The sequence below is a fragment of the Sebastes umbrosus genome, chromosome 8 (genome assembly GCF_015220745.1).
Source record: "Sebastes umbrosus isolate fSebUmb1 chromosome 8, fSebUmb1.pri, whole genome shotgun sequence".
Classification (NCBI taxonomy): domain Eukaryota; kingdom Metazoa; phylum Chordata; class Actinopteri; order Perciformes; family Sebastidae; genus Sebastes; species Sebastes umbrosus.
Genome location: NC_051276.1, coordinates 2861351 through 2887388, shown reverse-complemented (window position 1 = coordinate 2887388; position 26038 = coordinate 2861351). Strand labels below are relative to the sequence as shown.

At 41.0% G+C, this 26038-nt stretch overlaps 1 protein-coding gene across 3 annotated transcripts in view; it reads left to right on the top strand.

Moving 5' to 3' along the window:
• Positions 1–26038, top strand: part of LOC119493566 (collagen alpha-1(I) chain-like) — an 83809-nt gene that overhangs the window by 4243 nt on the left and 53528 nt on the right. For all 3 annotated transcript variants that reach the window (XM_037778996.1, XM_037778997.1, XM_037778998.1), the window contains exons 3-6: positions 308–500; positions 1660–1770; positions 5721–5798; positions 25240–25731. In XM_037778996.1, coding sequence (XP_037634924.1) covers positions 459–500; positions 1660–1770; positions 5721–5798; positions 25240–25731 — 723 coding nt within the window. In that variant the 5' untranslated portion in view covers positions 308–458. The remainder of the gene's footprint in view (positions 1–307; positions 501–1659; positions 1771–5720; positions 5799–25239; positions 25732–26038) is intronic.

Here is a 26038-nt window from a genome sequence, read left to right as displayed (position 1 = left end):
TGATTTTTCGTGTTTGTTGCCCTGTTGTTACCATGTTGCCATATTCCCAGATCTCAGTAAGTACGGTGGTTAGTACAAAGTCATCATCATAACCAAAAGAAATGATGGTCAAAACTACAAAAATAAGACCCAAGTCATTACAACCAGGACTTTCCCTTCGTACAACCGGCCTTAATTTGCTGTTAGCACTTTAGTAAGAGTACCTCTCATTTCTCTCTCTCTCTCTCTCTCTCTCTCTCTCTCTCTCTCTCTCTCTCTCTCTCTCTCTCTCTCTCTCACTCTCACATAATCTATCAATAAAATATAGGTTCACAGTGGGGTCTCTGTGTGACGGCCAGTGGCACCAGGTATCACTGGGTGTCTCCCAGCTTTGGCTGGAGGTTTATGTGGACTGTTCTCTGGTGGAGAGGGTGAACTGGGCCTATCCTTGGCAGGGCATCTCCATTGACGGCCTGCTGATGATCGGAGGCAGCATGGAGGGCTTTGAGACACCATTCGAAGTATGGAAATATATATCTGCTTAATGTAACTGCTGTACCATATATTATAGTGTTTATAACTAGTACTAAGTACTAATTGATGGTTTTGAAAAAGAAGAATTGATTTCACAGATCTCGCCTGCCACTTGGTGGCAGTAGAGAAAGCTTGATTGATATGGTTTTATAAACTCATTGTAGGTTTTCTGAATAAAATCTTAATCTCAAAGGCTGCGAGCTACATGTAGTGGAGTTTCTTTCTGAAATGTAGTGGAGTTGAAGGATAAAGTACAGTAGCATAAAATGGAAATACTGATGTAAAGTACAAGTACCTCAAAATTGATAATAGAATTTGAGTAGTGTACTTTGTTTTCCACCACTTTTCAATTTTGATGAAACTTCCCGTCATGGCTGAACTACGGTATGCCACTATAAGCCTTTTTAAAGTATCTTTGATTGAACCTGAGGGGTAATTAATCTCTTCTGTACTTGAAGGTATGCGTGAGCGCGCATGACGTCACATCCGTTGGATTTTCCCAGAACAAACGGCCCGCATTCTTCACATTAACAGCAGTCTACAGGCTGATAGAGGAAACCCAGAAAGTCGTGGAAGGTCTCATTTCTTAGGTTAGGTTACAACCTGTTCACACATTGGTAATAAAAAAAACTATAAAAAAACGTTTTACATGTAAAAACTTACATGCAGTCTCTTTTAAGGTGAATATCAGATTCAAGAGTTAATGCCACTGTAGGTCTGCGTGGTTGTCGTGGTATTTCATGACCAAAACGAGTCTGTATTACATAGGTTTGACCTGAAAATGCCATGAGTAAGTGCTCCTCTACACCTTAATTGGATGCAGAACAAGCAACCTGATTGCTGCTGTGTGTTCACTGACTGACAGTCTGGATGCCATCCCTCTTTATCATATCCATGCCGTTTGTGTGACGTATGACTGTCCCACATGTGAGACTTGAAAGTCAAGGTTGCCAGGGACAGCATGGAAAGATTCCAGCAGCATGGGGCATTGATTCTAGTCCTCACTGGCTCTCTTGACCTCATCTTAAGTGTCAGTTGGAGAGAGGAGTCTTTGTGGTGAGAGGGCGGTTAAAGGCGGGGCTTCCTGTGCCTGTGCTTTTAGGTAAGAAGAACCTGTAACCTTTTCTTCCCATTGGTGTCTTTCAGGGTGCTCTGAGACAAATTACCTTTGTGCATGGGGGATCCAGACGCTGCCAGACACCACTGTACTCTCCATCAGCCCTGACTGCCAACCCTACCAACCTCCAGTGCACTCGGGTAGGGAAAGTAGAGCAAACTTGTTTTTTTTTTCTTTTCTTCTTTTTAGGGCTGTCAATCGATTCAAAATAATTATACATTATACCGCGATTAATCTCATGATTGTCCATAGTTAATCGTGATTGATCACAAATGAATCACAATCTGTTCAAAATGCAAATGAGATTTGTCAATACTCCTATCAACATGGGAGTGGGCAAATAATGCTTGCTTTATGCAAATGTATGTATATGACTTAGCAATACAAAACAATGACAGATATTGTCCAGAAACCCTCACAGGTACTGCATTTAGCATAAAGAATATGCTCAAATCATAACATGGCAAACTGCAGCCCAACAGGCAACAACAGCTGTCAGTGTGTCAGTGTGCTGACTTGACTATGACTTGCCCCCAAACTGCATGTGATTATCATAAAGTGGGCATGTCTGTAAAGGGGAGACTCGTGGGTACCCACAGAACCCATTTACATTCACATATCTGAATGTCAGAGGTCAAGGGACCCTTTTGAAAATGGTCATGTCAGTTTTTCCTTGCCAAAATTTAGTGTAAGTTTGGAAAGTTTTTTGGCCTCCTTCCCAACAAACTTGTATGACACGGTTGGTACTGATGGATTTTTTTTTCGGTTTTCTAGTTTCATATGATGCCAGTATTGTTCTAATTTTAGAACTGAGCCCGCTACGACCTAAAAATTGCAAGTGGCGTTAATGCGTCAAAGAAATTAGTGGCGTTAAAACGAATTTGCGTCAACATGTTACTATTTTGTTAATTTTGACAGCCCTGATTAAAACACCATTTTGTCTTTTGGAATGTTTCATGTGGCTCATGGATTATGCCTTTTCCAATTATTCTAAACGGTATAACTGGATTATGCAGCACAGATTGACACTGTCACATATAGTCAATGTGTTAATGTTTACACAGGAAGGTAGGATGTCTCCAAATTTTCCAATTATTTCTGAACAATTAGCGCAGACTTGCAGGCATTTTCCAGAGTCTGCTGGCAGGTAAAGTAGCATTAGCCTCCTTTCTCTTGGGTCTTAATTTTGTAGTTTTGGCCATCATTTCTACAAGTAATAGTAAAAATGTACTTAGCATGATAATTGCTGAGATCTTGGAACACAGCAAGAAGTCAGAATAGCCCGAATTATTTGGGAGAGAAAATTGAGGAAAACAGTAAAATGCTGACCCAAACTGTCTGTTGTCAACATCCCTCACAGTGAACAGACCCACTTCCTCTCTTCATTTTGACCTACTGTAGGTGCACACAGGTTTGCTCACTTTAGGATTGACCTTCAAATGAAGTGGTTTAGATCATCTGGACTGTTGACTTGTTTACAACCCGTTTGATCATCTGACTGCTTGTTCGTTGCACAAAAATTGGTAATGTTTTAAGGGCACTTAGAACCACATTTCACAGAGAACATTAGTCATCAACTCCGTTCTATCCCTTATAATCACTGAGTTCGACACTCCTCTATTAACTGTACAGCAGCCAAACCATAATTCGGTTTTTGCTCTGGTTATAAAAAATTCCTATAGAAACAGAATTTTCCAAACTGAATCTAAACAGACAGCCTAAATGCCAAATGTTCTGGTTTGGGTCTGAAGGTTGGGGTGAGGTAAGGGAAGGAAAGCACCCGAAAACTGGACTGATGAACCTCTAACTGGTATTTATTAACCAGCCGGAAGAAAAATAGGGGTTCATGAGTCCTTTTTTTGTTTTATCAGTGACTACGTTTACATACACAAAATATCCAGTTTTTGCCCTTATTCCGAAAAGGACAATATTCCTACTAAGCTGTTTACATGGCTAATGAAGATTCCAGTAATATGCCCGTTTACATGCAGACGTGCATACTCCGATTAACGTAACCGTTGGCGGACTTGTTTGACTGTGCGAACACATTCTCCCTCTTTCATTCCTTCAACCACCTTCTTGGAAAGGTCGGCATTAGGATATTTGTGCGTATCCATAAACCTGTTGATATCCAAGTCTTTCATAAGGTTTAAAAGTAATGTTTAAAAGGAGGTGTGTTTCTCCTTCTGACCAGAAATGTGGGATTTTCTTGTGGGCATGCATCTCCGCAAACTGCCGGCTAGTTGGTTTGTAAAGTTTGTAGTTTGGTTTCGTAAACAGGCAAGAGGCCGTGTGACACAAACTGCCATAACAACCCCAATTGAGACGCATATTCTGAATGTGCTGTATACATGTCCAAAGAATGCTCCTAAAACCTGAATAATATCGGCATATCCCACATGTCTTAATCGGAAAATGCTCCACTCGGAATAAGGCCTAATTCAGAAAATCCAAACAGAATATGTTGTTTATATGACCCGTATCACTCTACCATCATATACTGTAGTTAACAAGCAGCTTCAACCATTAAAGGGATAATTTGGGTGCTTTGAAGTGGGGTTGTATGAGGTACTTATCCATGGTAGGTGTATTACTTACAGTAGAAGACAGTCGGCACACCCCCAGCATCGAGAAACAGACAGGAGTGCCGTCATTGGAGCAAAGCAATAAAGTGCTGTGGACGGGGATGGCAGAAAGATGTATTTTAGCCACCTAAAAGGAAGGCTCACCTACAGTAAAAGAATCAATATCCATTTAAAAGTACGCTATGTTTAGAATATTTTCCCTGCTTTATCGTGCCGTCAGACAGCCCTTTCCTTCTCCTTTCCGACTGGGAACTGAACTGAAAGTGAAACTTATCCATGCTCTCTCCAAAGCCAGCAAGCTCAGATGACAAAAACTATAGATAGGTAACTAGGGCTGTCAATCAATTAAAATATTTAATCGCGATTAATTGCAAATTAATCACGATTTTTTTTTAATCTGTTCAAAATGTACCTTAAAGGAAGATTTGTCAAGTAATTAATACTATTATCAACATGGGAGTGGGTAAATATGCTGCTTTATGCAAATGTATGTATATATTTATTATTGGAAATCAATTAACAACACAAAACAATGACAGATATTGTCCAGAAACCCTCATAGGTACTGCATTTAGCATAAAATGCATTCAAATGTGTCAGTGTGCTGACTTGACTATGACTTGCCCCCAAACTGCATGTGATTATCATAAAGTGGGCATGTCTGTAAAGGGGAGACTTGTGGGTACCCATAGAACCCATTTACATTCACATATCTGGAGGTCAGAGGTCAAGGGACCCCTTTGAAAATGGCCATGCCAGTTTTCCCTCGCCAAAGTTTGGTTATTTAGCCTCCTTTGCGACAAGCTATTATGACATGGTTGGTAGTTTCATATGATGCCAGTATCTACTGTACAGCTACTGCTACAACTTATAAATTGAAAAAAGTAGAAATCCCTTTAAGGTACATTTAAAGGAATTAGTGGAGTTAAAATTAATTTGCATTAACGAGTTATCATTGCATTATCATCGCGTTTTCGTCGCGTTTTCATGGCGTTTTCTTTGACAGCCCTAGTAGATACGTTTCACTTTCAGTACCGTTCGCCATCGGAAAATATTCTAAATATAGCGTACACTTAAACAGATATCAATATTTTTAGGTGGGCCTTATTTTAGGTGGCTAAAATACATTTTGCTGCCGGCCCCGTCCACAGCACTGTATTGCTTTGCTACTGTGCCGGTACTCCCGTCTGTTTCTCGATGCTGGGGGCACGCCGACTGTCTTCTACTGTAAGTAATACACCTAGTATGGATAAGTACCTCATCCCCACTTCAAAACACCCTAACTATCCCTTTAATCTTCAGTTTGCATTTGATATTGTGAAGTGTGAAGTAGCACCAGACCTTTGATTTAGCCTGGGTAGGTGCTGCTTGAATCTATTGTTTGTTTCAAGATGACTGGTGCTCAGTTATACTATTTACCAGATATCAATTACATTTTACTCAATAAAGTCGAGACCTTCATTCACATTTGCTTCTTTTTTTTTTCTTTCTCTTTTCTCATTTAGAATGTGCACTCGGGCACCAGGCCCCACGAGTCGTCTAACAGTGCAGAAGGATCTACAGATAAGGAGTCCACACATCTGGTGAGTCCACAGTAAGGAGCTTGTGCACTGTTGACAAGTAGATGATGGAATGGACGTTGATTCATGTTTGAGTCCTGTTATCCTGCCTGAGTGATGGCTCATGTGGGGAAAGTGCTGAAGTCATGTGCCTCTACAGCATATCTATTACTACAAGCTACTGCATAATGGTTCTAACACAGCGAGGGCATAGAAGTGAGAATGGAGGGGAACAATGAATGAATGGTGTGTTCTGGGAAGTTAATTATAACAAGACACATTTTACTGATTTGTAGATTGTCCTAAAGCTCTGACTTTATATTCCCTAATGGGGAAGGGTCGTATTTCATCAGCAGCATGAAAACAAGGCTTGTATCAGCACTCGGGACATCTCAGCAGCATGTCGTGTGTGTGTGCACGTGCAAATGCTGAAGGGATGTGTTGGCTCTGATAAACAGCCCCTCAGGGAGGATTTTGGTTTGGCCCTGTGTTCATTCATTACCGCTTCTTCTTCTGGCTGCATCCTCAGTGCTGCCACTATCCACCCTCAAATGATATTCGCCAACTTTCCACGCTCAACAGAGCATTTACTTTTCAGGGTGGTGAGAGCCTAAAGGTTAGTGGTTCAGATGGCTGTGTGGGTTGGGAAAATGCGCCTGGAGAAAGTGGATGATTAAAGATCTGCTTTTACTGATCTATTTTGGCCTTCACTACATGTCAGACTCCCTTTAAAACAAAATTGCCTCATCTAAAGGAGAGTACTCTTGAATTTTGAAATGAATGGTGCTAATAATTGGGAAAAATGGGGATTCCTCCATACTGAGGTGGCAATGTATTAATGCTCATTCTTTCTAATCAAATACAAGTCAACAAAACCAATTTTGATAGTGCTGTTTTCCCCCTTTTTGTTCAGGTTATTGTTAACACCACCATCGCCTAGGGTTGGGCGATATAACAATGTATACTCTGACATGATATAAACTTGCCCACATTCAGAGATGTGATGATGTCATACTTTTATATTGACGCTGCTGTTCCTTTAATGTCTAAGGTTATATAGACAACAGAGTGCTACAGGATTGAGTCCTAAAAACCCGAAAATGAGTCGTCATTTGAGCACTTCCTGTTCCTTCGTCTGGAAGTCAATGGGTTTTTAGTTAGACGCCTGAAATAAGGTCTGTGGTTAACACAAGCTGGAAGAGATTCTAACATATTGCTCTACAACATAAAATACATCAATACATTTCCCACTCGTAAATGAAACCTTTATGTGTCTTAAAAAAGGCGGTTGTTAACAAGTGGCTAAATGAGACTACTAAACGTCATCACGCCGACTCGTCCGCCTTCACAGCCTCATTGTGTTTATACTTGCACTCATGCGACCGTGGTGTAGTTTGTTTATAGCCTAACGTTAGCTTTTTACTTCTGCCGTTTGCATTCACACTTCAAAAATCATAAAGTGGTGTTCATTTGAAGATTATCTTGCTGAAGAAAACCAAAACAAACAAACAACAAAAAAGTATCATAAACATTTGTTTGCCACAGAGTTTATTTTCTGCAATAATCCAAAACCCGATGGAAAAATCCCATTGGCTTTTTGTCGAGGGAACCCAGGGCGATGCTAACTTCCTGGTTGGCCTACAAAAATAAGTCATCCCTGGAGCACTGTTTGGTGCTGCTGCTGGAAGTAAGGTTTGTTAGAGCTGTAAAACCAAAACTACAAGAGCTTAAAAAGGGCTGTAGAGCTGAGGGTAACTGCAGAGGTAGTGATGAATCACTGTGGGTTCATCATAACCAGCGATCCTCTCACTTTACACATACTTTACATACATGCATAGTCATTTGATCCACAGTTAATGCAGAAACATGAATTATTGCAGCTTTAATTCACTTTATTGGCTCAAAACACACATTTGTGTCTGGTTATTTCATTCATAACCCATCACCCTAGAATGCTCCGCGATTCCCATTCCTTATGCATTCTCCCACTCAACATACACTTTATACACACTCTAAATGCTCCACTATGTCCACCAGCTAGTCACTAACTGTGTCTGTCTGCTGTTTGGTGCAGAGCAGGTAGTGTAGGCTACAGCGGGTTTATCTGAGCTTGTTTGCTGAAACTGTCTACTAAAAATTACATTCCCATATAACTAAACTGCATTCTTACGGAGCCCCCCTAGACCCCTAGGAGAATTTTTTTATTAATTTGTGCCCTCAAGTTAGTAACTCGTTCCCTCGAGTTAGATATCTCGTTCCCTCGAGTTACTTCATAGTGCACTTCTTCCAATCATTCCTGAAAGTCCACGCATTGCTGATGTATGAAGCCCCCCGAGACGATGTACTTCGGTAAAGTTGGAAAGATATTGACAGATACAAACTTCCTGGAGCAATAACTCATCACTGAAACATTCTTAAAACACCTACGAGGGGTCTTTCTAACCGTAGTAAGGTAGACAACGAGCTACAACCTAATTTTAATCACAACGAGCCTTCCTCCGAGCTGGACACATAACATTGGCCTCTATGTGCAGCCCACTGTGAGACGAGTGGTCAGGGACCGTCTACAAAGTGCAACACCGAAAAAAGAGAAAAATATACACACGTAGGCAAAATTGTTGGTACCCTTCCGTTAAAGAAAGAAAAACCCACAATGGTCACTGAAATAACTTTAAACTGACAAAAGTAATAATAAATAAAAATTCACTGAAAATTAACTAATGAAAATCAGATATTGCTTTTGAATTGTGGTTCAACAGAATCATTTTAAAAAACAAACTAATGAAACTGGCCTGGACAAAAATGATGGTACCCCTAGAAAAGATTGAAAATAATTTGACCATAGGGACATGTTAAACTAAGGTGTGTCCTGTAAATAGCATCACAGGTATCTTCAAACTTTTAATCAGTCAGTCTGCCTATTTAAAGGGTCAAAAGTAGTCACTGTGCTGTTTGGTATCATGGTGTGTACCACACTGAACATGGACCACAGAAAGCTAAGGAGAGAGTTGTCTCGGGAGGTTAGAAGGACAATTATAGACCTTCATGTTAAAGGTAAAGGCTATAAGACCATCTCCAAGCAGCTTGATGTTTCTGTGACTACAGTTGCACATATTATTCAGAAGTTTAAGGTCCATGGGACTGTAGCCAACCTCCCTGGACGTGGCCGCAGGAGGAAAATTGATGACAAATCGAAGAGACGGATAATACGAATGGTAAGCAAAGAGCCCAGAACAACTTCCAAAGAGATTAGAGGTGAACTCCAAGGTCAAGGTACATCAGTGTCAGATTGCACCATCCGTCGCTGTTTGAGTCAAAGTAGACTTAATGGAAGACAACCGAGGAGGACGCAAATCATAAAAAAGCGAGACTGGAATTTGCCAAAATGCATATTGACAAGCCACAAAGCTTCTGGGAGAATGTCCTTTGGACAGATGAGACAAAACTGGAGCTTTTTGGCAAGTCACATCAGCTCTATGTTCACAGACGCAAAAATGAAGCATACAAAGAAAAGAACACTGTACCTAATGTGAAACATGGAGGAGGCTCGGTTATGTTATGGGGCTGCTTTGCTGCATCTGACACAGGGTGTCTTGAATCTGTGCAGGGTACAATGAAATCTGAACACAATCAAGGCATTCTGGAGCGAAATGTGCTGCCCAGTGTCAGAAAGCTTGGTCTCAGTTGCAGGTCATGGGTCCTCAAACAGGATAATGACCCAAAACACAGCTAAAAACACCCAAGAATGGCTAAGAACATACCATTGGACTATTCTGAAGTGGCCTATTCTGAAGTTAAGGGTACCATCATTTTTGTCCAGGCCAGTTTCATTAGTTTGTTTTTTAAAATGATTCTGCTGAACCATAATTCAAAAGCAATATCTGATTTTCATTAGTTAATTTTCAGTGAATTTTTATTTATTATTACTTTTGTCAGTTTCAAGTTATTTCAGTGACCATTGTGGGTTTTTCTATCTTTAACGGAAGGGTACCAACAATTTTGCCTACGTGTGTAGATCCAGGAAGTTTGAATCTGTAAATATCTTTCCAACTTTACCGAAGTACATCATCATCTAGGGGGGCTCCGTACATCAGCAATGCGTGGACTGTCAGGAATGATTGGAAGAAGTGCACTATGAAGTAACTCAAGGGAACGAGTTAATACAAATTTTCTCCTAGAGGTCTAGGGAGGTTTTGTACATTCTCAATTAGTTTGGAAGGAAATGTATTTCGTCCCACGTTATGTTTGTCTTTGACATTTTAAATTCGCAGCAAGTGACGTAGTACAACGAGCGACACAGAACAGGTGACGTAGTATAACGAGCGACCTTTAATGTGGGCGAGTGGAAACCGCTGTTCGTGTCCCGTGTGAAACATAGTCATATAAAGCCAAACCATGATGTTTCTCACTACACCTAACCTAACTAAGTAGTTGTGTTGCATTTTTGTTTTGTTTTGTTTCAATTTACATCAACCATGTGTTTAAAACTGCGACCGTAATCCGGGAGAAAATACTTTTCCTGTGCACTAATTTCCTCTATTTATAGTAAATGCATGTTTTTTTATTACACACGTTTTATTTGAGTCCGTTTTGAACATGCGGCTGCTTCAGAATTCACATATTTGAACCCCTGTGATGATGTGTTGTGTGGAGGGGCAGTAGACTACACATTTAGCTTGGAGGTCAGAGTGGGTCCATTCACTGCAAGTCGAGGCAAATCTGTGTCAGACATCAGCCCTCCAGATGTAGCGTTTTACAGCACCGAGCTATCTCACATCCAACTCCACTGCGAGTGAACGTTATTAATTGCAGATTGTGTCTTACACTTCTTTGATCAAAACTGTCATTCATTCAGATACGTTCAACCTCTTTTTTCAACACGCTGCAAAAGTTTATCTTGTAATGTTCAAGGCTTCGTTCACACTGTAGGTGATATTCTGCTCTCATTCAGTGCCTTATTTATCCAGTTTTGCTGAGCATGGATGTGCTTTTAGAAGAACACAATCGATACGATGATACAGAAGATGACACCTTGAAGCTCCTCGAACCTGGTCTTTAAGACCTGACTGAACCTGACTGGTGCTGCCAAATCTGAGACCCAAAGCTCTATTTTTCTTTATTTCACCTATAACTGACTATTAGCTCACCAGGCCAATACAGCACCCTGGCTACAATCTCTCTTTCTCTTCCCACTGGACATTGTGTAGCATTGATAAACTGCAAATGCAGATGATTGGCACAGTCAGAGAGACAAAGAGAGAAATTTCATGAAAAATGTAATTATTGAACCCAGCCTGAGCCTGAAGCTTTACGCAACAAAACGTCCTGAACCTAACCCAAAACCCAATAGTGGTTGGGTTACAAAACTCTAACCCACTACAGTCTGATCAGTTGGCCACTGATTAGCAAGATGTGGTTTGGTTCAGTCAGATGGCTGCTGGACCCGTTCAAATGAAGTAATGTCTGCCACAGGTTGAATATGTCTGAGTTTTTGAGCAGTTCAAATCCTCTGATTGTTTCATCTGAAAAGGTAAAACATTTTTCAAAAAAGCAATGATTAGGGAAAAGACAGAAAAAACATAATTTTGCCAATGAGAGCGAATCATTCTGTTAGAATGCTGGGGTGGAACTGGTTGTTTACTAATGCGCGACGTTACGCACTGATAAAAACCATGTTCAGTTTCCTGCATCTGCTCTTTTGATTTACAGAATATTTTGTACAGACACCGATGTTCCCCTCAGGATGAATTATAATAACTTTTCATCAGGTTCACCAATCAGGTCAAATTGCACTTTATCCACTTTGGTTTATGACCAAATACGTGCAGAACTAGTGACATTCCCATCAAGCTCGGCTCAGGCTCAGGCTAGGCTCGGCTCATGCTATAATGTTAAAGTAAGATGGTGAAAAATGGCATACTTGCTAAACATTTAACATTTAGCTCTAAGCACCACTGTGCCTAAGTGCCAGACAGAGCCCGAGCTCTTGAATTGTAATAGTTAAATTCACTAAATTCACTATCATACACTAAAGACAGATTTCACAGTATTTCGGACACAATGAGGGCAAATGAAGCCCTTAAATAGGCTACGCTACTGCCAACCGCTAAAGTTTAAAAGAAACTGTGTTTGCATTCATATCTTTTTAAAATTGCTGTCAGTTACTGTAGAGTAGTAATCAGATGAGGGCGGCTGTGGTTCAGAGGTTGAGCAGATCGTCCACCAATCGGAAGTTCGGCGGTTCGATCTTCGGCTCCTCCGGTCACATGTCGAAGTATCCTTGAGCAAGATACCTCACCCCAAATTGCTCCTGAAGGCTGAGCCATCGGTGTGTGAATGAGTATTTAGATTAGATCCTGATGGGCAGGTTGGCTCCTTGCATGGCAGACTTTGCCATCAGTGTATGAATGTGTGTGTGAATGCTGACATGTAGTGTAAAGCTCTTTGAGTGGTAGGAAGACTAGAAAAGCGCTATATACAGTTAGTGCAAGACCATTTACCATTTATATTTTAGGCCACACAGAAATGGTTCATCATTCAGAATGAACCATGCAGGCCTCCATTGTGACTGTAGCCCAAGAAATGCAGAGCAGAAAGATAAAAAGCCCTCAACAAATGTAGTGCATTTCAGTATGTACAGTTGTATGAGGCCATACCATAGCCCTGATGTCTGTGCTCTTTTCAAGGGACAGTGCATATATATATATATATCATCTCAGACGTCAGCCCAGTCAGACCTCAGATCATACTCTTGGGCCTGTAATTTGGTCAAACCAACTTAAGCTGAAAACAGAGTGTGTGAGACAAGAAACACTACTACTGTACCACATTACCCATACATATAATCTGATGTAAGCAGCAGTTGAGTCTGATTTTCCCTGAGAAAACCGATCATGTCTTTGCCCCATGATGTAATAGAAACCATCACATGTCATATATCAACCCTGTCTCGTGGTTACACATGGTGGTTAACAAAACAAAAATGCAACAAAACTTGGTTATGTTTAGAAAAAAAAACGACTTGGTTAGTTTCAGTAAAACATCATGGTTTGACTTAAAGGTCCCATATTATACTCATCTTCAGGTTCACAGAGAGAAACAGAGAGAGAGGCACACAGCAGTGCTTGTGGGACACACACAACAGAGGGTTATTGAGAGGCAGTGGCTTAAAGTTAATATTATTCTTGTCAGCAGGACTACTAGACTGAAATTATACATTGAGACTGAGACCGACCCACAAGCCGAATAATAATAGAATAACTAACTAATTGAAAGTTAAGGCAAAAAGATGGGTTTTGAGTTTGGATTTAAAGACCTCCACATAGTCAGACTGTCTGATGTCTATAGGGAGGTTATTCCAGAGAGAACGGGGTTCGATAAGAAAAAGCCTTTTGGCCTGCTGACTTCTTTTTCACTCTGGGGACAGACAGGAGCCCTGTATTCTGAGAGCGGAGAGTCCTGGTTGGACTATGAGGTTTAGGTACATCAGACAAGTAGGAAGGAGCGTGCCCATTTACAAGTTTATAGGTCATCGGAAGCACCTCAGAGTCTGATATGACATGGATCGGGAGCCAATGTAATGAAGCAAAAGCTGGTGTAATATGGTCAAATTTCTAGTTTTATTAAAGATTCTTGCTGCAGCGTTCTGACCCATTTGAAGACTTCTAGTACTAGAACGAGGCAGCCCTGATAGCAAAACATTACAGTAATCCAGTCTGGATGATACAAAGGCGTGGTATAGAATCTCTGCATCAGCCATGGATAAAGAAGACCTGATTTTAGCGATGTTGCGTAGGTGGAAGAAGGCGATCTTGGTGATATTTTTAATGTGCTGATCACAGGAAAGAGTTCAATCGAACGTAACACCAAGATTCGTTACTGTTGACCTCTGGGATATCACACAGTTATCTAGAGTTACTGTTGCCTGATCAAACTGATGTCTATGTGGAGCAGGGCCAATGACCAGCATCTCAGTCTTATCTGAATTTAGGATCAAAAAATTGTTTGACATCCAGTTTTTCACCGCAGACAGACAGGCCTCTAATTCAATAATTTGGGATGGCCTTTATAGGCACATACAGCTGTGTATCATCAACGTAACAGTGGAAATGAATTCCATGACTACGAATAAGGCGGGAGAGCGACTAAGTTCTCTGCTCAGGTAGACATTATTCCACTATACCATCACATAGCAACTAGTTTTGCAGCTATATTAATGCTATGGATATCGTATAGAGCACCTTTAACTAGTGTTAGCACTTCTATGCTACGCTAGCCACTGAAGGTATACTCACATGCTGCTTTTGATTTTATCAGTGAATAAAGACCTACCCAGCTTTACAGGAACAGTATACTTCCTTAATTCCTTCGTAGGCCTTAGCTTCTATCTTTATCTTTTGAACCTGTTTTCGCTGCTGAATCAGTTGACATCCTGGATAGATCTTCCAAACGTATATTGTAGAGCCTTCTGTCTGCTTCTCTCTGAAATCACTTTTAAATTTTTCCATAAATTAGATAGGTTAACATGTACTGAGGGAGTGCAGTTAGTGACAGTGTGGGCTCCATGGTAGCTCCAACAGCTTGACAGAGTAGCAGCTGGGGTGAGGCTTAGCGAAGGCTCAATTTACGCACCCCACAAAGAAAATTTATTTTTTATATTTCATATTTTTAATTATAGTAATTAACATATATACATTCTTGTATTAGAAATCTTTGATAGTATTCTGTTTAGTCGCCTTACATTCCATTTCTCTTTACCCGTATCTCTTCACCTTTTCATCCTGCAGTAGGTTATGGAGGATTTGATTTGAACATACATGGAAAGATGCCAGTGTGCAAAGATGTTATAAAATTCCTTTATGGAGATAACAGTATGTCATGAGGCTTTGATGTGGCAGCAGCAGTATCTTTCCTATGTACAAGAGATAAGCATCCATCAGTGAATACTTCGGGGCACGGTAGCATGTAGTGTAGTGTGTATGGGCTGAGTGAATATTTTGGGGCATGGTAGCATGTAGTGTAGTGTGTATGGGCTGAGTGAATATTTTGGGGCATGGTAGCATGTAGTGTAGTGTGTATGACAGCAGAGTCCTGGGTGTGTCTCTACGAGGGACATCTGGAGGAGGGGAAACGCCTGCAGCTCCTGCTCTGACAGGACCAATGGACTGCATATGGGCTCTGGACTCTGCTTGACTCGAGCACAGCTGCAGTGAGCAAGGACATGCTGTAGCCATGTGGATTATATTAACCTGCGTGCTGGGCTGCCTTTGGCTGCAGGACCCTCTCCACATGGGACTGACTGTGGATGGGCAACAGACAGATATGGTATGTACTGAAAGGGATGGGCTAGAATGTCAGTGTTATAACAGATAAGAAAGTGTAGGGGTGCATGTTGAGGTAGTATGAATGAGTCAGGAAGTGACTTTCAGTGAACACACAGCATCCTTCCTTTGACATATCCTAGGTTTTATGTTCGGATCGCTTTTCATGGATCATGTTTCAAATGTATCTAAAATGACTCTCTTGTTCTTACCATGTAGGAGTTTGTAATGGTTCTTTGATACCCCAGCCAGTGGTAAATGCCCTTTATTCGTAGAGGCCTGTGTAAATCGATCCATATGAAGCATGTTGCTCTCCGCCAGCACATATGTGCAATTGCAAGCATTTTTCTTGCCTCTGATGTACTCTGATGATCTTAAACAGCATGCATAGAGCAAGAGCATGTGAGCCGGAGTGAAAACGTGTTGCCGGAAATTCTCCGCCGAAGCAAAACAACAATGTGAGTGCAACTCGTAGACCTCAGGTGCTGCTAACGCCTCTTGGCCTCCCCTGCTGACCTCCCTCTGCGTGGTGTACATACATCTCCTTACGCAACCCTCCTCCAGCAAAACCCTCAACATACTGTTTCCACAAAACCACCCTGCTGGTTATGTATAGCTCCAGATGATGGAGTTTGTTTGCCCAGCTGTGTGGTTCAGCAGAGATCATTTCCTCACCTAAAGATATAGATGACTTGATTTACTGTTGTTCATACCTCATTCAAATATATCTTCAATGATTTGTTTCTCTTTATGCTGTATACTCATTACCACCAGTCAATGTATGACAGATGTCAGCTAAAGAGTCTTTGGTTTATTAGACAGAAATTTTACATTTTTTTGTAATTTTTACAATTCCATCCAGGCAAATGTACTTGTACTTGCAAGCTACATGCCTTAACACTAAAACTACTGATTTACCAGAAGGTGTTGATATTATTAAGACAAGTTGAGAAGAATTTAGAAGAATTTATAGTTCGGCACGGTGGTGCAGTGGTTAGTACTGTTTCCCCAAGCAACATAGTCATAGGTTCAAACTAGGGATGTTTAACTGTTAACCGACATTGAGCATTTTAACCGATTAACGCTATCGGTTAAAACGGTTAAAAGAAATATTAATAATTAATTAAAAAGCTGAGCGGCTCAGAGGAGCGGCTCGTCACTTTAAGGAGAAAAGCTGGTCCACCTTAACAGCCCACTTTAAGAGGCGAAGTTGGCTCCGGTCTCCGTTCTCTTCATGCATCCATGGTCTCTCGAGCTTGCGACTTTAGACTCGACAAATTCAAAAAAGGCCGTGTAGTTTGTGTTGGAACGGCGTAGCCACACGCAAGCGCGCATGGGACACCGACCCGCAATGATTATACGTGTAAAAAGTTACAAACAGTCCCTTTAACATGTATGTTGTATGTCTATTGCACTATGGCCCTGGAGGCACTTTTGGAGTATTGAGAAAAAAGCACATAACTGCTGCTCTAATACATAAAGTATGGAATCCTCCCCTCCCCCCAAAAAAATATATTTGTAATACATTTATTTGAAAACTAATGGTGGTGTTCATGTCAACCAGCAATAGTGAACACAACAGCTGTGTGTGCGGCTCAGGAGCATGTGCTAATATGTTTGTTCAGTCTGTATCCTCTGTGTGCCATGCACAGATCTCTGATACACAAGTTGCTCACTTGCATCAGCACATCCAATCTGCACTTGGGAAACATAAGCTAGTGTGTTACTGCTGCTGTTAATGAACCCAACCGTGCAGATTGCCACAATTTGCGTCAAAACGCGTACTCCTCGGCATCATGTCAAATCAAAAACACACATATTTTTAGATTCAGTATAACTTACACTTTCCAAGGATATCATTACTAAATCAGTAGACATTGCGCACAACTGATCAGAATCATCAAGCTAATGAAAATGTATAAAAGCCTGAAGCCAGTAAGATCCCAATGAATCTCTAAAGAAACAATTTAGTTTTGGATGCTACTCAACTTCAGCGCGGTCATGGTCTTTATGCTAGTGTTGGTTTAGGATTTGATTTGATTCTCAGTTCTTTTATTCACCGGTCCCAGTCCTGTCAGAGCAATAGTGATGAGCACTGTGGGGAAGATTACCTGGACAAATAGGCTCAGGTGCAGAGCGATCAAGTGTCTGCTGGCTGGGAGAGTTGCAGCAACAATGGCAGCTTGTCCAGGATAAAGGAGCATTGTGTGCTGCTGAATAAGGGGAATGTGTGCCTGTACTGCCTCTGTATTCTGCCTCCTCTTCATACCACTCAGCTGCACACCACTATCTTCTCATTTTTGTATCAGGTGGTCTTTGAAGTCTATCAGCTCCAGACTTGTATTAGTGACCTGCTTCACAAGTCACGATGCTGCCACTTTATTGAGTTCTATCACCTCATGTGCATGGTGCCTTACTTTAACATTATACCTGAGGTATTTGAGGTATTGCTTTTAACAGCAATCACATAAGCATTAAAGGAACTGTTTGTAAGTTCTTACACGTATAAATCATTGCGGGTCGGTGTCCCATGCGCGTGGCTACGCTGTTCAGACTCAGACTCCAACACAAACTACACGGAAACACCAAAACTGCAAAGTTCTATCTAGTGAAGCCCGTCTGTTAAACAGTGTTGGCCGAGGTCGGAGGACGTGGGGGAGACCGTAGCTTTGGTCTGCAGGGCCGGAGTCTCTGCTGTACTCTGCTCCTCTGCCTGCACACACTCACACACCGCGCACGTTCTCGCTCTTTTGCTCCACTCTCACGTGCATGCACGCACACTCCACACTGCAGAAGAGTTAGTTTAGCTCTGAGAATATCTAGTGAATGTACAGTGGACGTTTGTGCAGAAATAAATGCTGCAGCTCTTCCAGACCAACAGAGGGTTCCCGTGTCTTGTGAAGTGACAGGGCTACGCAGCGAGAAACGTTATCGTCTCCGACCAAAACTCCGGTGTCTCCCCTGTTCCTGTCGGGCGCGGTTGGGAAGACGAGGCAGGAAAAGCCAACACTAGGATCAGCATTGATTCATGGAGAGACCTTCGTCTGGTCAGCTAACATTACTGCCAAGCAGCTGAAATATAGAGTGATATTGTGGTTTTAGCTGACGTGTGTCGCCTCACTGTTTTGAGCAATGCTTGTTCATGTTTATATAGAGCGAGCACAAGCGCGAGCATGAGCAACAGGACGCTGACTTTCGTTGATTTAACGGCCACAGGTGTCGCTGTTAACAAGCAATTTCTGATTCTTACAAACAGTCCTTTGCGTCGAAAGGAGCCAGTTGAGGTGGTTCGGCCATCTAGTAAGGATGCCCCCTGGGCGCCTCCCTTGGGAGGTGTTCCAGGCACGACCAGCTGGGAGGAGACCACGGGGAAGACCCAGGACTAGGTGGAGAGATTATATCTCCACTCTGGCCTGGGAAGGCCTCGGGATCCCCCAGTCAGAGCTGGTTAATGTTTGGGGTCCCCTGCTGGAGCTGTTGCCCCCGCGACCCGATCCCGGATAAGCGGTTGAAGATGGATGGATGGATGGACAAACAGTCCCTTTAATCTTATGTTACTTATTCATTCTTCCTAATGGAGTGTCCAATATCGAGAGGGTCATCATCTGGATGGCATGAATGCGCTTATTAAATTCCATGGCATTCTGTACATTAGCCTATACTTGATATTTCTTGTGTAAAAGTGAAAATATTTTGCCCAAAGATGGTGCGACAGGAATTATCCTCTGGGGACCATGAGTATCCACAGTTAATTTCAGGGATATATTATCATACGTTTTCAAGATACCTTGTCATGGACAAACGTGGTCTTCAAGGAGAAATTTTGACCTGACAATGCTACTATAGAGAATAACCAAAATCATTGTGAACGGTTCTCTGTGGACTATGAATTTCCTTTACAGGTGTCATGCTAATCTGACCAGTAGTTGTCGGGATATCTTGTTGTAGATGAAATTGGTGGTAGAAGCACTGGGCTCTCAACTGTCAAAATTTAGGATTTTGTTGAAAAGTATGTCAGAGAAAGTGTGTGGAGCGTGTCCTCGCATTAACTCTGTTTATACCCTCCCCTTTAATATGGAGAGCCACTTTTCTGTACAGTGGTTCAGTATTTACTGAACAGCACAGCAGACATTCAGGCTCCTTCTACTTGTTTGGCAGCACTGACACTGAAGCAATGACTAGAGAGCAATGGGCCTCATTCACCAAAATGTTCTTATAAAGAAATGTCTTCTTAAAACCCACTTACGCAGTTTTCACTAAGATTCTGACATTGACCAATGTTTTCTCATTTGTTCTGATGTAATAACACATTCTACACACACACTCAAGTACTTACGCATATTTGAGGCTTCAAATTACAATAATATTTTAATAATTAGGGCCCGAGCACCGACAACGTCGGGCCAGCGAAGGCCCTATTGAAACTGAAGGAATTCTTCTTTTTTTTCTCCTCCCCAATGAATCGCCTTTTTGACGACCTTAGCCATCTCAAAAAGTTGTTAAACTTGGCAGACTCATCAGATGCGGCGAAAAATTTGATATTTTAAGGGTCTCAGCCTCGGGTGTTGCAAAATGACTCGCTGGTGCCCCCTAAAAAATTGGAAAATTTGAGCCCCTCACTCCGGTTTCACCTACATGTATGAAATTTAGCAGACAGATGTAACATGTGGAGACGCACAAAAAAAGCCTCTTGGAGGTATGCCCAAAACTCAACAGGAAGTCAACCATCTTGAATTTAATATGCGATTTTTGCCCTTTTTTGCGTTTTATAGGTCGTGTACTTTAACGAACTCCTCCTACAGATTTAATCAGATCGACTTGAAATTTGTACATGCAAAATTATACTCATAGCCCCACCCCAAGACATTAGCCACGCCCCCTTTCATAACTCATGAACCATTTGTCGTAGAGTCTTGTGAGAGGTGTCATATCACTCAGCAGAGAGTTCCTGTTTCATTGGTGAAGGTTATCCCCGCCCCCTACAAATTATCCCCACCCCCTTTCATAACTAATGAACCGTTTGTCATAGACTCTTGTGGGAGGTGTCATATCACTCAGCAGAGAGTTTTCGTTTCATTGGTGAAGGTTATCCCCGCCCCCTACAAAATTAGCCCCGCCCCCTTTCATAATTAATGAACCTGTTGTCGTAGAGTCTTGTGAGAGGTGTCATATCACTCAGCAGAGAGTTTTTGTTTCATTGGTGAAGGTTATCCCCGCCCCCTACAAATTAGCCCCGCCCCCTTTCATAACTAATGAACCGTTTGTCGTTATGTCTTGTGGGAGGTGTCATATCACTCAGCAGAGAGTTTTTGTTTCATTGGTGAAGGTTATCCCCGCCCCCTACAAATTAGCCCTGCCCCCTTTCATAACTCATGTACCGTTTGTCGTAGAGTCTTGTGGGAGGTGTCATATCACTCAGCAGAGAGTTATTGTTACATTGGTTAAGGTTATGCTCGCCCCCTACACATTAGCCCCGCCCCCTTTCATAACTCATGAACCGTTTGTCGTAGAGTCTTGTGGCAGGCGTCATGACGCTCGTCAGAGTTTCGCTTTCACCGTGCCTGGCCGCGTCGGTCGGCGTCCCGCCAGTACCCCCGGCACGCAAGGAGGGGCGAGGGCCCGTTCATCGCTGCTCGCAGCTTTAATTTTGTGTGGTTTCTTTTCAGTTTAACAAAATATGAACACTGTTAATTAGTACAATTAAACTCAGTTGGAGAACAAATAACTTTTTAAACATATCTGTATAAGTTTTCTTTAAGTGAACTTATAGTACTATAGCTAAATATATATATATAAATGTACACACAAACATTAATGAGTCAAGGTTTATACATCTATTGTATATTTATACTATTTACAGTTTGCATCTCCATTTATACGTACATCACAGAAAACAGAATGCACAAACCATTTCTACACAACTCATTTATACGACACAGACAAGGTAGTAAACTAGTAAAAAACAATTTTTGTAGGTTATAATGCCTCAAAATTTTTAAGACATTTCAAAGAAGTTATTTTCTAATAAGTTAATGAATTGTTTAAAACAAATTAGTGTGTGTCGGTGAAAATCAAATATATCCCATTTAAATCCCAACATAGTTTTTGAGGAAAGTTGCTGTAAACTCAGTAATTCTGGGCCACAATAATCACAATACAACCTGTTGGGATTACTCTACATGCAGACGATATAACCTGCTCTATTTCCTTTTTTTCTCGATTTAAAATCTAAACTTCTAGGCTTCAACTTATTTTCTGAAGATCAATTACAGTGAAACTTATTCTTAATAGAGTTCCCCTCTGATCCTATCCAGTAATTGTCTTTACACATTTCTTTGTTTGCAACAGGGCAGTTTTCCTGCTCCATTTAGAAACAGCAGAGGTAAAACCAAACTGCTGGGCAGACTTAACCAAAATCCAGATGCCATCACCAAACACTTGTTACTGTCGCTCAGCCATTGTGAGCGAGCCAGACCAACACAAACAAGGGACCCTGCAAACCACAACCACAGCACTCCCATTATGGCCGTGATGGTGTGGAAAGCCCTCCGCTTTACCTGATCAACCCGCTCCCTGCTCACTTCCCCTGGCCCTGGACGAATCAGAACACAGAGAACAGAAAGGCTGCAGAAAGATACGACAATTAAAGAGAAGACCAATATGCACAATACTAGGAATATGGGAAGATCAGGGAAAGGCAGAATTAATACACTATTCAATCCGAAGCTCAGCAGCCAAACAAATACAATGCTGATATTTCGTATCTTGTCCCCTCCTGAATGTCTCAGTCCCAGGTAGATGATGGGGTGAACAACAGCCAGGTATCGTTCCACACAGGTCAGGATGTGAAAGCACATCTGTCCATTTAGAGCCAAATAAAGCACATAAAACCCCATTATCTGCCACTTTGAGGGACTAGTGTATATGCTACAAATGTAGGCTGTGCACCAAAATGCATAGGACAGATCCATAGCAGCCACGTGGAAGGTGAATATGTCGGAGTGGCCCGTTGTCGCAAAGGAGCGCTGCCGCCGCCATCGCTGGTATCCCAGGTAGAGGACGAGGATAGAGAGAGGGACGAGGAGCAACATCTTAGTGACCATGGAGGCAATGAGGATAAAATCTGCAGTTGTTGAGCAGTGGTCAAGGGAGAAGGAAGTGAAGTAGACCGACGTATTGGTTGTCATGGTATTGCTTTTATGGAGAAAAAGGAGAAAGAAGGATCAGAAATAAATTAACTGAGACAATCAGAAAACATTCACCTTTATTTCAAAGACGGTTAAAGTGATTTCAAACTACAACACATTATTTTAGCCATTTATTGTACATTTTGTCATTTTGTGACTGCAGCAGCCCCAAATCCATTTCCCCTGCTTTTTTCTGCCCTTACACTTTGTTAAGTATATCTCTGAAGAGACTTACTCCTTTTTGCTGTTTGACTTGATGTTTTACGATGAAAATTATTAAAAAATTAGTTTTTCTCGCATGCCTCACGGAGAATAAAAAAACGTGGGAAAATTCTTGATGAATTGAAGTAAATTCATAACAAAACATACGTTTACAAACTCTCACAGACTCTAAAAGGCTACTCTATCAAAAAGTAAGCATAAGCCAAATATACTTTTCTGTACACTCGTCAGTATCAGCCAAGTATACTCAGACTTTTCTGTATACTTGTCAGTTTAAGCCAAGTATATTTAAGTTTATGTATACTTGTCAGTTTAAGCCAAGTATATTTAGACGTTTATGTATACTTGTCAGTTTAAGCCAAGTATATTTAAGTTTATGTATACTTGTTAGTTTAAGCCAGGTATACGTAGACTTTTCTATAGTATAGTTTAAGTATATCCCTGATAAGTACATAAAAAGTAAACTGAAAGCATACTCATATATTTTAAGTTTAAAAGAAATATACTAATAGAGGGTTGTTGAGTTTTAAAATCATAAAAATTCCAAAAAATGGTCATGGTGAGTGACTTTTTACAGACATGGACACAGTGTTTGATAATATTCATGGAAAAGCCATTTTAGTAACATTAACTGATAATCATCGTGTAATTAAAGAACACCCACCTTGTCAGCAGTGTTTGTTTCTGATCTTCAGCACGTCCAAACTCACTGTCTGCTATTCACTAGTACCTGATGCTAACTTATATTAATGCTTCTGTGTGTATTAATGGCACCCGTGTATAACAGACAGCAGCAGGACTGTGGGGTATTTTTGCATGTTGCCAACCATACAATGGATATCGTGTAACTCTGTAATTAGGCAGGCAAATTCTCTTTCCACATTATTCTTCCACAGTGAGGTCAGAGCATAGGGTCGGCTACTGATGAGCATCACTGGTAGTGATCTAGAGTCTTGCTCGAGGATTTTTCAGTTGTACAGAGTTTGAATGCAATAACTGGTTCGGTTTGTGGGGTTTTGTGTTGTCTTAATTCAGGAGATGTACATTTAAAATGAATGTGTTTTTCTTTTAGATGATGTTTGACAGGATTCAAATGGCCTGCAAACAAAGACTGGTGTTTATTCAAATTAAATGTTGAACTGAAGCCTCTGTGTGTGCAGACAGTTTGGTGGAAATGTTCTGTCAGGTACTTCATAACAATTGTGTTCTACAAATAAATCTTTTATTATAATTGTAGTAAAGTGTGACCACAGCCAGGTTTGACTTAATCATCGCCATTTTGCACTCTATTAATAAAATGAGTAAATGCAGTTGTACCCTTACAAAAAAGAAGTATACTTCAAGTTTATTTCATGAAGTAAACTTAAGTATAGTTCAAGTATAATCCCAAGAATATTTCAGGTAATAAGTATACTAATATCAATGTACTTGTAGTATACTTGTAAATGTACTACTTCAATACCTCTTGGGACTAAATTGTCCCACTTTTTCATAAAAGTGTACTTTTAAGTATACTACTATAAATGTAATAGTAGTAAACTTTGAGTACACAACTGATTCACACCTAAGTTGTATTTTGTACTGCAACTATACTATAAGTATACTGATAGTTTTCTAGTTTATAATATTTTTTAATTATTTTATTATCATTTTAGTCTGCGCTCTCCGAGTGCCATTCTGGTTGTTATTTATTTGACAGCTATCTGAAAAAATGCCAAATTCAATTTAGTTTGGGGTTTGCTGCTAGTCTAAGCCAGTAGGCTACCTCCAGGTCTGAAAAGTGAAACCAATGCTGAAGTGCCTTAAACTTGCATTCTTTCTAACAGCCAGCAGGGGGCGACTCATCTGGCTGCAAAAAAAAGTCTGATTGTGTAGAAGTCAATGAGAAAATGACCCTACTTCTCACTTGATTTATTACCTCAGTAAACATTGTAAACATGAGTTTATGGTCTCAATCACTAGTTTCAAGTCTTCTTCAATACAGCATTATATTCATTTAGTAAATTATGGTCCAATTTAGAGTCAGATAGACCAGAAAGCCGTTGTCCGGTCTGGGAGTTGTCCGTGTTTTCGTCATAGAACTTTAACCCTTTCACAGTGTGTTTTCAGTTTATGAAAGTTAATTATAACAATTTGTTCGCCTAAAAATGTCGTATTCAGTGTTGGGTTGTACTTAGCTCCACCCTCTCATGTCACTTCTGGTTGCAAAAACCAAGATGGTGACGTCCAAAATGCCGAACTTGAGGCTTCAAAATGGCAGTCCACAAACCAACGTCACGGTGACTACGTCCACTTCTTATATACAGTCTATGTTTGCCCGTTACCAAATAATGTATTATAAACTTTGTGCACACGGCCCGGCAGTCTCATGCCCTTTTATGGGCATTGGCAGGTGTTTACCTGCTAATTAGGATCAACTGGCATTTGCCTTCAATTTACGAGGACAATGGGATTCATGATTATAAGAACACAAGTACGAACAAATCTAAGGTTTAAGAACATGTCGTGAGTCTCACATTGAATTCTCTTAGGACCTTTCATAAGAACAAATTGAAGAAGAAATTTAGGAATTTATTAGCGAATGAGGCCCATTTCTTTAATTACAGTGAATGTAAAGGATGTTATACAACCTGCCTACTACTGCTCCTGGTTCTCAACATGCTCTTCTTTTGCTGTCTAATTTCCAGAGTTACACATGACACAACTTTATGATTTCTATTCTGTCTTTTCTCTCAGGATCACCTGTTGGACTCCACCCATCGAGATGCTACAGACCAAAGTCGTGGCTTTGTACTTGATGATAAGCCTCACATCATGTTGGCCACTAACAATGAAGACAGAAGAGTTCATGACATTGAATCCTTGCCAACCATCCAAAAGTTAGATGAAAATATCATCCAAAAAAGCGCAGCGGCAGACATAGCCTTATATGATGTAGTCGACTTAACCTCACCTGATTCACTGACACAGGTGACATCTCATGATGTTACTTTACGGATGGACGAGAACATGATACCATCGATGGCGTCAAAGGGACATTGGGAGACAAATAGCCATTACCCTCTTTTAAGAAACAATGAGGAAGGGCGGCATTCCAGACTGCAGCACATTGAGTCACTGCCATCTGTACCTGCTATTGGAACAGGGAACATCATTTATGGATCTGACCAGAGAATCTACCGAATCCACAATGGCTCTCCTGGTCCAATCGGACCGTGGGGAAGAAGGGTAAGCATCCCTTTAGGATGGAATTCATTTATTAGGCCGTAGATACAATTTAGTTCCTAAACCATTATGGACAAAACAAAACCAACTAGAAGTGCACTCGGAGAGCGCAGACCTCCGCCAAGGCAGGTTTCATGTACGTCGCTTGCCATTGCAGTCAGTGACGACTACATGGCGTACAAATGACACGCCTAAAGCAAGAACAACGTTTTCATTGCGCGCTTAATGCCTTGCAAATTATTGTGTCATTCATGCGCCTTTTCCTGCAACATGCTGCTTTTAAAACTGGCAAATGTTTGTCCCTTCAAGT